Source organism: Dermacentor albipictus, unplaced genomic scaffold, assembly GCF_038994185.2.
Source record: "Dermacentor albipictus isolate Rhodes 1998 colony unplaced genomic scaffold, USDA_Dalb.pri_finalv2 scaffold_11, whole genome shotgun sequence".
Taxonomy (NCBI): domain Eukaryota; kingdom Metazoa; phylum Arthropoda; class Arachnida; order Ixodida; family Ixodidae; genus Dermacentor; species Dermacentor albipictus.
Window position 1 is genome coordinate 10,333,346 of NW_027225565.1, and position 12,399 is coordinate 10,345,744.

Sequence of the window (12,399 nt, forward strand, 5' to 3'; positions counted from 1 at the left end):
TCTGACGAGGAAAAACGCAACTGTTTACATTTGGTAAGGTGAAGTTCCACTTTCCAAGTTTTACACTAAATTGTGACAGAATTAAGGTCGGTTTGTAAGGCCTGTTCATCACGGACTTTGTGGTAAAGAACACAGTTGTGTGCATATACGTGCATTAATAAGGACACTTTGTTAGGCAGGTCATTAATATAAATTAGAAAAAGTTATGGAACTAAATCCGAACCTTGGCGTAGTAGTTCTGCGGAAACCCGCAAGGTGGAGAGAAGTCAGAAGTCAGAAATCGGAACCCTGAAGAACACCAGATGTTACCTCGACCTAGTACAGCGTGCAGTAAATGTGTGAAAAGAAGTTTAATTTTGCAAGAAAACGAGTGCGGGAAGCAATGTTGTGATGATGTGAAAAAAGTATAAACAGTAAAGAAAAGTATAATACAGTCGAACATATTTAAACAATGGGCTTGGGACCAACAAAATTCTTCGTTGTATGGGTCACTTCGGTGTAAAGGTCACACTCAGTGCCACTCACACCAGAGCTGGCTGAGTGCCCTCAACAAGAGAAAACCTTCATTCAACATGAATTCAGGAGATACTTACTGAAATAAGCTGCTAATCTTCTTGTGCACTGTTTGTCTGACAGAATGTGTGACTGCAGCCAACCTTATTGCACCGGATTCACGGCTTGCTCCTCAGCGAAGTGCAGGAACTACACAAAGTAAAGCTACAGATTGTCGAATGCTACTATCATCTCTTTCGCCATCGAAATCTTTGGTTAATATACAGGATCTTCGTCACTGTTGCCTTCGTTAATATTCGCTTAGTTTCCACCTTAGCTTGCTTTGAAGACGTCGGTCATCAGCTGCAATGGCATCATCACGGGGTCATCAACTGGGATGTTATCGTCAGCCGTTGCACATGTTGATGTGCTACAACTAGCAGCGTACGAGTTGAGCGATTTGATGCAGCAGTGCAGGAGGACATCGGAACACTCAAGTGTGCCGCTACTGCTGCCGTTAACTCTAGTGCAGAGTGCACCTTGGTGACAGGGGCAAATTGCAGTGCGTCGCGATTTCTGGCGTGTGTCTTGGCCGTGGCTGCGCATGGCTGTAAGCGCGGATGAGCGCATACGCAGCCACAAATCGTACTTTAAAGGTAATCTGCCGCATGTGCAAAGAGTGGGCGTGCCGAGATGGCCTGGCATCATGTAAGCTGTCTTCCTGTGCCTTTAGTATTGGAAGTTGCATACTGTCAAGTTCCAGTGACTCGTTGGGGAGAGAGGCAGACAAAGAATTCACAACCCGCTGCCGGCACTTTTCATGATAGCATTGTCCCAGTGTGGGCGACGCGAACAGCCACGGGGGTGGAGTGCATGCGGAAGTGTGGCTGGCTTTGCTTAATTCGTACCGCCAAGTGAAAATATCGTCGACGTGGCATGAAACTGTATCATTTGTTGCTGACTCCCAAATTCATTGAAATTGTTTTATGATTCAAATTTGCTTTTTTCGATTGCCTGATAACTCGGAAAATTCTGCCGTCCCTTTCTATGTAAGAAAAATCGATTGGCAACTGTACTTATTTGCATAAAAAGTTGAATTTCAATACCACGAAATTTCGATATAACAAAGCAAATTGCAGATTTTACCTACTTCATTATATTGAGGTTTAACTGTAATTGGCAAAGAAGGATATCGACACAGAATGCTGTTGGTGACGTCATGGAGCTCATCGACAATGATTATGCACCATTTGGAAGCTAATACTCATGGCATCTATTACCATATTACCGTGTTGTTTGTAATCATGCTAAAAAACTAATTACTGTATATACCTATAGTATTAGTTAAAAAAAAAGGTCGAACAGAAATATAGATGGACCCCTATAATACCGAACTTGCCGAGAAATAAAAAAATTATAATTTGAATGTTGTCATCATCAGTCTGTTATTATGTCCACTGCAGGACGAACGCTTCTCCCAATGATTTCCAATTACCCCTGTCTTGTGCTAGCTGATTCCAATTTGCAAATCTCCGAATTTCCTCACCCCATTTAATACACTGCCATCTTTGACTGCACTTCCCTTCCCTTGGCATCCGTTCTGTAACTCTAATGATCCTCTGGTTATCTGCCCTACACATTCCATGGCCTACCCAGCTCTATTTTTTCTCTCAATGGTAACTGGCATGTCAGCTATCCTTATTTGCACTCTGTTCCTGTCTCTTAACATTACACCTAAAATTTTTGGACTACGTTGGCCTACGTAAGGACTACGTTGGCGAGCATGATAGTAGGGTCCCACCGGTTATTGCGGCTGACGTGTTCGTACAGGCTGATCCAGTCCTCGACGTCTTCCCCATCTTTACCCGAGAGTACGCCAGGATCATGGGGAGCGGGGAGAGCGATGTAGGTCGTCGGAAGTGGCAGCAGGTGTCGGAGGTGGCTGAGTCGGGTTGTCGCCGGGAGCCATGAAGGAAGGCTCGAGGTCCACTGTGAAGCTCTGTGACGAGGTACAGGAAACGTCCACCTCCGCCAGATATGTTACGTAAGAAAACGCAAACGAAAAGCTATATGCAAGTATATTTACAAGGAAATGCGCCTCACTTGGCCAAGAGGCAACAGCCCGCGCTAGCCTCTCATCATCGTCGTCGTCTTCACACTGCTCGCCTTTTCGTCATCGGAAATACTGTTCTGTAGCAATATTTTGTACAGTACTGAAAGCAAGCTAATGGGCCTATAATTCTTGAATTCTTTAGTGTCTCCCCTCTTATGGATTAGTATAATGTGGGCACTCTTTCAACTAGAATATAGGTCGACCCATATCTTTTTGGAGAAGGAAAAACTTTGAACATGGCACACCTTTATTTACTGCAAGCTTGGCTACTAAATATTGCTAGTCGATGCCCCAAGCTCCAGACTCATTGGAACTGCCAGAGGATTCGTCCTTCCCCTTCATCACAGGCATCCTCAGCACTCCAAACAACGCCATCCTCGATGCTGTACGGTACGTTGGATATGCAACACTTCTTAAAACCAATTCGGATAACCTCCAGGCTGGCTTTTGGTTGGTCACGACAGAGGAACTCTTTTAGCTGAGTACTTTTGTTAGGTTTGTTCACGTGTATAGGTCGAGATTCTTTGTTCAGGAATATAGGTTGACAGCTCATTTTGAGTAACATTATTAAAGAAGAGAGAGAGAAGTCAACCTTTATATAGATGAATACGGTAAGCAAATAACTTTCTTTGGCAACTGTGCTGAGTTTCTTGTAGGCCAGAGCCATTTCGCTGGATAGATTGAGAGAGGAGCACCGGTTCAGGGGAGGAGATAGAGCACTTGCCACGCTTGGCACTTCCCTTCTCTTCCACTCTGGCAGCTGTGGGAGAGGGCTCAGGTGGCAGCATAAGGGGAGAAAAGCAGCCACCTTCCACTCCACCGGAGACAACACACATATGACAACTCGGCATATATGTGTACTGCTACAGACGTGCTGGTTAACGGCTCTCTTCTCAACTAAATTGAGCATTGAAAACAAACGCTACCTAAATATCTTCGTGGCAACAATATTAGTGCAATTGACTTGCATTAATTCGATCTTGACGGGCGTGACGAGACTGGTCAAATTATCTGGCAGGTCAAATAAAAAAAAAGGCAGAAAAAAACGCCGCAGCAAGTCGTTGATTTGCTCGTGGCAAAGCAGACACCACGCTAGCCCACACCACTGAGAAGGAAAACTCCACTCAAACTTCACAATAAAGGTTTTCTCTCTCTCTCTCTCATGATTTGCTTGGTAGTGCTGCCTTTACCGTTAGATTCGCCGCAATACAGCGATGTTATGCGGCGAAGCATAATACGTGGAGGGTGTCATTGTTGCAGGACATAGCACGCCTTCCTCAATTTATACACACACATGCGCTGTTTCCGGTCACAGTACAAGCACCGAGACGTCTGATAAGTTTGCTGGCAGGCACTTAGAGTTGAAGGCTTGCCAGTACATCCACATGATGTGAGTGAACACTCGCAAATACAGGATGTGAGTGCCTTTAAGTATTTATTTCTCCTAATCTCAAGGGCAACTATCTGTAGCAATGAAGCAAAAACTATGGAGGAAAGAGAGGCTAATGTAAGAGTGCCCCTGAAAAAAGTCCCGCATTCTCATCCACATTAATATGTAATTATCACATTATTATATAATTATATATTATATATCCACATTATATGTATTATATATAAGAGAAAACGTAACATCTTATTTTCAACTTAAAAGTGAGGCAAAATACACCGTGTAGTGTTAAATTTGGCATATTTTGCTACTTTTCTCATAAGCAAATGCGAAACCACTGTCAAATGCTGCCAAGATACTTGGCGCAGTAAGACGTGCAGAAGCTCCACCCTTGTAGCTTCCCCTTCATTGCCAGAGATGGTTGTCTGCGAGCATAGGTGTGGAACAAGGTTAGTGAAGTTGGTGCCATATGTATACTTGCGGTACTGAAGTGTATTGAAGCTAAACATTTCGACAGAATTGCCTGTCTGGTTGGGAAATTGATTAGAACTTGAGACTGACTCCAACCAAATAACTGAGTTTTATTAGCCCGACGTTTCGGAGCCCATTCGGCTCCTTCTTCAGGGGGTTGTTCTTCGGGGGGTGGCGGTGTGCCGCCTTTAGAGCATCTTTTTTGAAGAAAGGAGGGGGGGAACACGGGAGGTGGGGAGACACTTCACAGACGGAAAGGTGGGGGCGAACAAAAGGAAAGGGGGGTGTGTTGTTGAGCGCTTCCATGGTGCTGGGATGACCGGTGCTGGGGGGAGTGCTCGCGAGGGTGCCCTTGATGGGAGGCGGGGGGGGGGGGGGGGGAAGGTTGCAGGGTCGTGCCGACGTCCTGTGTTGGTGAAACAAGCGGGAGTCTATCTGGCTGTGCATCCTTTTCTTCTTTTCGTCATGTCGCCAAGGCCATGGACATACACCGAGGGTAGGTTGCCCTTCACGCGGTTTATGTTATTCCCCGTATTCTGAATGTGCCATGACTCCAGTAGTAGTCTCTTTCGCCAGTTCGTTTCTGTTTGAAGGATTTCAGTTTCCTTGAAAGCAATTTTGTGGTCGGCGTCTTCAGAGTGTTCAGCGACGGCGCTGCGAATACGGTTGAATGTCCTGACGTCGTTCTCGTGCTGTCTAAAGAAAGGATCAGACAGCACGAGAACGAAGTTCTCGTGCTGTCGAGAAGTTCTGAAGTGTATTGTATCATGCGATGGCCTGCTACCGCTGGTCAGTGCTGTCAACCCTAGAGAAATTTTCCGAGATCTAGAGATCCTAGACCTTGTTTAGAAAAAGATTTCAAAATCTAAGAAATATTTCTGCTACATTATGGAGGAAGAAAGCTTGGAGACGTGAGAAACCACCGCTGCGACGCCATAATGACCAATACATGGGACTGCTGACGTGACGGTGTGTTTCGATTTCAGTCAATTAGCATGTGAAGTATGACTCGTTCACTGCACTGCAGTATGACCACGCCTCTCATCATGTCATCGACGAGGTGTGGATGTCCAAGTTTAAATATTTATCTGCAACTGGCAAAACAAACTTATGCTCCAATGCCAAACAAAGCAGCACATGCATATCTCGGCATAAGCGCACGCGTATACTTGGCACTGAGCATGACTAGGTGGTTGAGGTGCTGCATAGCCAACTTTGCACCCAAATTTACCGTTCATAGAAAGAGCAACAGACTTGCATTGTAGTCTCCCTGCGGTCACATGTTTGGGTGAGATTTGGCATAGATGAAAGAAAAAATTTGGATGCTTATTTGCGTGCTTCACTGCTAATGATTGTAAGTGCGCAAACATAGTGCTGCTATGTCTGTATATCACAGCATGTAAGAAAGTTTTATTGTACCTACTTTATATTGGTGTCGTGAAGGGTCAGACTGTTTTGACATTGCTGCATATTCTGTAGTATGGTGTAGTCCGAGGCCTGCTTCCGTGCAATTCAAATAAGGTTCCCTGTCAATCTTGGAATTTTGCTTTTCAAGTTTGTTTTGCATGTGGAGCTAGTATAAACGTGCCAACATCTGGTTCTGTGAACATTGTTTCAAGCAGGCGGCTGTGTTGTTAGGTTGAAGAATACTGGTTAGCACGGCTTGCACTGCCGCATCATTTCAGCTTGAGTGCAGTGGCTTCATTATTTAAATTTATAAGACAAGCTTGGAAATAAATTGATAGTATAAATTTTCGATCTATTTGCATAACAAAAAAGTACACCTTTATGTACATCGTATTGAAGAACTGAACAAGTGCATCTTACAGCAGTTTAAAGAAATCTAGGGAATTTTTGTATACAGTTAGGAGTCAAACTGGCTTAGATGGTTGGTAGCACTGTTGATGGTGGCCTTCTGTTCCTGTGTTCAGGAGAACCCGCCTGCTGTAGAACAGTGGCTTATGAAGTGGGTGGGCATGTGGAATGTTGACCGCTACTGGGAGCAGATCCTGGCACTCATATCCAGCTTTTCGTTGACCTCACCCAAGCACTTTTTTCTGTGCATCTGGGAGCCACTTGTCCAGGTGCTCTTCTACCAGAGCTTCGAAATGCAGGTAGGTCGATAGTTGTGGTGTGCAAGCTGTTAAAAGAATTTCGATTGGGGCTTGTTGGCCATTCAGCTTCATAACATACAGTGCAAAAATGGACAGGTCAGTTGAGAAGCACACATAGACAGTGCTGACTCCCAACTCAAACTGTATTGCACGAAGCGCAAACATTCAAGGAAAATACGCATGTGCAACAGGGAACACAAAGCATCACCAGAAAACCCTGAGTACAATTTGATGCTAAACCGATCGCATGAGGTAGAAGCTCCTCAGGTAGTCAAAATAATATGAAATTTTCCACAATAGTATCTTTTATAGTCTTAGTGTTAAACCTTGCAGATCAGTCAGTTGATTAACCAGTCATCCTTAGGCAATAAAAGCTTTCATACAACCTGTGATTTCAGTATCGGTTGCTGCGAATCTTTTGTAAACCTGCCGTGTTTGCTCAGTGGCTATGGTGTTGGGCTGCTGAGCACGAGGTCGTGGGATCGAATCCCGGCCACGGCGGCCGCATTTCGATGGGGGCGAAATGTGAAAACACCTGTGTACTTAGATTTAGGTGCACGTTAAAGAACCCCAGGTGGTCCAAATTTCCGGAGTCCTCCACTACGGCGTGCCTCATAATCAGAAAGTGGTTTTGGCACGTAAAACCCCATAATTAAAAAAAGAATCGCTCGTAACTTAATTACTATAACGAGACATGGGCTAGGCTTCACATAATCTAGGAAAATAATATCTGGTGATTTGCTTGGCTCAATTTGGAAATGCACTTCTACATTTGGGAGCTAGATGTGCCTTAAAGAAGTCTACAAACCACTCAGTGTCTCTATCATGCATTGTGTTATCTTATAGGTGAATATATTCCAGTGCTTCACAGAGCTGTGTCGCTTCTGGGCTCTAGTGGAAGTGCCTCGCTCTCTAGGAAAAAGGTCTGTGCCACCTTTGTTTTCAGCATCATTCAAGAAATGCCTTTAAAGATGTGCATTCTTTTTTTTTCTTTTTTTTTCCATTTCGCAAGTCTCAATATTAGCAAACAGTGGAACATACACATGGCTCTCAATAAAGCACCGTGGGGCCCAGTGTGTCATATTCTTGACCTAATTGCTCAGTGGTAGAGTGTGGCCAGTACAGCAGTGTTTGCAATAATGTGTAAGGCCTTGTTCTTGTTTTTTGTAAACAATTGCAACTTTAGTGTTATTGCAGCATTGGTCACTGAATATAAAGTGAATGTAAATTTACATACTGGTCTGTGCTGTTAAACTGCAAATAAGTTACGAATCCACCACAAACAAATTACATGCTCTAGAGGCTATCTCGATTGCTTGGAATGCTGTCTGTGGCCTCAGCAATCTTTGACGTGTTCAGGAAGTGCCACTTGGGTTGACCATTGCCAACTCAGTGGGAGTCATCTGCAAGACTCTGCAGCATAGTGGCACATTCTCACTAGCAGTTCAAAAGTATTTTTTTTCACTGCATTACAAATGCATCAAGTTTTTGTCAAGGTCCCAGGTGCAGGAATATGTCCTTGAACATAAGAACTACAAAAGTGCTATGGTACTGTGTTCTATTCCTCAGCGCAGGAGGTTCGATAATTGAGTCAAGAGAAATAGTCTTTCATTGTGCGTATACTCCAGCTACTCGGTTAGGCAGTCACTGTGCGCTAGGATATAAACACAGGAAACATTGCACTAACTTTTACTGTACGAAACAGTTTCGATAAATGATCCAGCAGCTCATCTCGAAAACTAGGCCAGCGTTCTTTAGCGTATAGAATGTGTAGCCAGAACGCAGCAAATGGCATTAAGGTCTGAAATTCATGTGTTTGACTGTGGTTAAATACCCCCGTAGCTATTTTGTTTTATCAAGAAATTTCTTAACCAGGAAGCTTAATTTTTTATCGCTGATTGCAAATATCGCAGAAAAACATTACTCGTAAACAAATAAAAGTAGAATACTGAAGTTTATTTTTATTCTATTGCATATTATAAAAGCACCGGCCACCTGCTGCTAATCAACAAAATCTATGAAAAGAGTATACACAGAATTTTTTTTTCTTTGTCATATCAGCTGCGCATGCTAAGAGTGCATTATTTGATTAAGGGAGCTTTGGCAGTATGTGGCACAGCTCAAACAAAGTGATTTACGCAGAGTTGCTATCCTATTGGTTTCATCAACTGTCATGAAAACCATGTCGCCGCCTTGAAAACAATCGATCTATTAATATATTGAAACAATTCAGCTGGTGAGCTGGCAGTAAATATTTTATAGGATACAAAAAAGGAAACAGTGGTGGCTTTGGCAAAATCCTGTTGTCATAAATTTTAGCCCACAAAAGCGCACTTGCGATGTTGTCCTGCAAGCCTTCCTCTTTGTCTTCTCTGTCCGAAGCGCTGCTGACCTCAGTCGTCGTCAGGTTTGTCTTCGATGCTTGAAACAGTATACCTCTTGGTGTCTGAACCATCATCTTCAAAAGAAGACAATGAAGGAATTCCTCCTTTTCCGGAAGACGGGCTGGCCATACATGCATCGCCTCCATCAGTTGCCATTTTGAACATGTTAGTTGCCACACTAGAAATTCACTCCAGATATATGAGAAAGAACGAAATCAACTGGCACATACTGCCACCTGCCTACTGAAATGTCAATTAAGCCACGGACAAGCGCCTCTATAACACCTGTGTCTTACCAGTACTCACGTATGGGGCAGAAACCTGGAGGCTTACGAAAAGGGTTCTGCTTAAATTGAGGACGACGCAATGAGCTATGGAAAGAATGATGGGTGCAACATTAAGGGATAAGAGTTGAAATCAAGTAAAAGAAATGGGCATGGGCAGGACATGTAATGAGGAGGGAAGATAACCGATGGTCATTAAGGGTTACGGACTGGATTCCAAGGGAAGGGAAGCATATCAGGGGGCGGCAGAAAGTTAGGTGGGCGGATGACATTAAGAAGTTTGCAGGGACAACATGGCCACAATTAAAAGATGACCAGGGTAGTTGGAAAAGTATGGGAGAGGCCTTTGCCCTGCAGTGGGCATGGCCAGGCTGCTGCTGATGATGATGACGCGCCTCTTGACAGAAATGCTCCAGGAGAGAAGAAATACCGTAAGGATGAGGTGCACTCTTCCTAAACGCCTTGGGGGCACGAGCCTTCTTATAAAGAGGGCTTGTCCAAAACGGTTAAGGGGATATATATGGCTGGCTGTACCTGAAATATTGTGCAATGCTAAAACTTCCAAGTGATTATTTTGTTGCTTTTGGACTGTCTCTCAGTCCTGTGACTTGGTGGAATAGTTGCGCTGGTGGACTAGCTGCACTACTATTTGTACCTTAGTAAATGTTTTATAGTGGTTCATTGTTGCTTCTTGCAAGGCTGTCTGTAGAACTCTACTTTCCTGCAGGAATTCCGTATTTGTCAAGACCTATGAGAAGGAAACCATGAATGCATTGGAGCGCCTTATTACTGGCATTGGGCATGTCGGCATGGCTCTAGTGCAACTTCACCCAAACAGGCTTATCGAAATCCTGCTGCCTGTCTTCGAGTTTTACTACATGGTGAGCCTGTCATCTGAGATAATCACTCCACTTGTCCAAAGTGAGATCATGTCCTAAGGCTGACTGTATGCAACTTCTGTGTTGAACAAACTTTCAGTCATGTAACTTATCGAGTCTTTTATTGAGTGCTAGTTTGTAACACCCCAATTTTATCGATTGTCAAACATGGTGCCCTTGGCTCATAGAATGTTGTACCTAGCTATGTGCATATCAGCCCATATTAAAACAAAGCTTTCTTTGTGGTGTTTAACAGGTTTAGGTACTGTGACAGCACAAGTCAGCATAGTGGTTGGATTGCAGAGAGGAGTTGTGTGGAGGAGAAAGCTTGGAGGAGAGGTTGTAATGTGTGTTCATTGGTTAGCATGGGCGATGATTCAAAATTTGTACATGCAATACTTCCAACGATGCCCTTTTAATGCACCCAAAAGCGTCATACAGCTAAACCTGCTAAACAACACGCCCTGGCACAGTCGACACCGTTGAAGCATGCTGAATCTATGCCATATGTGATTGTGACCCAGTAGGATATGGTGGCATTGATGACGCCATCATTGGTGATGATGATGGTAACTTATTGGCATCCCCTTTGAAATGAAGCGGTGACAGTCACCTGCCTGCATGGGTTAATCAGGTATGCTATATACATGCTTTTCTTTCTACCAATAATGTGGCTGTTTGGCCGTATTGTTAAGAAATGACAGAAATCTTTTAGCGCATAACCAGACGAGTGCCGTGAGAGAAGACAGAAGACACCCAAGTGCTACAACAATTTCTCGAGACCCGGAAAGCGGTATGTAAAAGCTTTTCATGCTGAACGTCTCGTGAGCAAAACTATCGGTGACGACGCAAGTATTGTAATTCCTTTGAAGGTGAAGCAATCGATGACTTGGACATGCAGATATCTCCTAAACTATCAATAATCTGTGCCTCGATAATTTCATGCATCAGTTGGTAGCCTTCTGGCAATGGTACATTATTGATAGATTGCCATGCAACTCAATTTTTCACCGGAGGTTAATTGTGCTTAGGCTGTAACTGGAAACAGCGCTAGGATCATTACTAGTTTACACTTCCTACAGTGCACATCAAGAAACCCTCCGCACTTGTCCACAACATTTCTATGGTGTTCACGAAGGCAGTCATTTGCACACCTCCCATTCTGATTTATATAAGTCTTGCCACAAGAAATTGGCGTGCTGTATACAATCGATTCTGTACATTTCACGAATTCGTGTGCCTCCTGTCTTTCACCGTCCTCATCTCGTTGTGTGCTTAACGTTTTTTTTTTTTTTTTTTTCAGGTTCTTTCTGCCATCTTTGTGTACATCTCCTTAATCTGTTTTCTCTTCTTCAAAATTTCTCTATGTACCTTGCTACCTATGCCTGTAACAGATCCGGTTGTATCAATCTCTTACTTGATTTTTTACCGCTGATACTCCGAACCTCTCTTGCTAATCTCGGCTGCTGACGGGTTGATGCTTCCGTCCACTTTAAATCCATGCACTTCTGGAAGTTATGTGTTACCTGTGGATCTCACTGGAAGAATACAGTCACATTCCATTAGGATGTGTTATGTTGTCTATGCATTTTTGCTGCAGCAGACAAATGGCTCGTCTTGTTGCGAATAGTTGCCCCGGTGTGTTTTTGTCTCTAGGCAACCAGCTCGAGCCACAAATAGCAAGGCACTGCCCTCTGTGCTATCATACAGATTTTCTCTTCTAATTTCTTCTCATTCTTGTAAAACTGCATGGTCATTTTTGTTTTCATTCATTGCATCCATTTGGCATAGGCAATGTGAAATAACATAGACAGAGAAAAAGAAAAGTGCCTAAACCCCCTCTGTTTCTCTCACTTTTTTTTTTGATGACTCCTGGTTGTCTATTTACACTTTCAATTGCTTTCTGCATGGCTGCCAACTTTCTTAGCGCAACTCCTGTCATCTTTCTCGATTCTATGTTTACACTTTTTAGGTACAAATACTAGTGCACTTTAGCCGCCCATTTGTTGACATCCATGTTCCTGAGTGTTTCTTCAAAACTAATTTTGCTCTGTGCTTCTCTGGCTTCAGAAGTGGCCCAACCCATGCCACCCTGCACTTCCTCATTTATGGTTTTACCGTGGGCACCCCAAGCCATCCGGCCTGTCAATCTTCACAGAATGGCACTTGCAAGCATTAGCGCTAGTACCATTACTCCTTGCCAGATTCCACGCACCACCTCATATTCATTGTAGCCCCAAAGTGCTCGATGTTTCATTATTGCTGCAGTCCACTCC

At 43.7% G+C, this 12,399-nt stretch overlaps 1 protein-coding gene across 3 annotated transcripts in view; it reads left to right on the forward strand.

Annotated features, from left to right (window-relative positions):
• The window catches only part of LOC139051392 (centromere protein I-like), a 118,676-nt gene that overhangs the window by 68,272 nt on the left and 38,005 nt on the right, over positions 1 to 12,399 (forward strand). For all 3 annotated transcript variants that reach the window (XR_011509372.1, XM_070528411.1, XM_070528412.1), the window contains 3 exons: positions 6,395 to 6,577; positions 7,424 to 7,500; positions 9,973 to 10,126. Coding sequence is in view for 2 of the 3 variants with exons in the window: in XM_070528411.1 (XP_070384512.1) it covers positions 6,395 to 6,577; positions 7,424 to 7,500; positions 9,973 to 10,126 (414 nt within the window). In the remaining variant the exon portion in view is untranslated. The remainder of the gene's footprint in view (positions 1 to 6,394; positions 6,578 to 7,423; positions 7,501 to 9,972; positions 10,127 to 12,399) is intronic.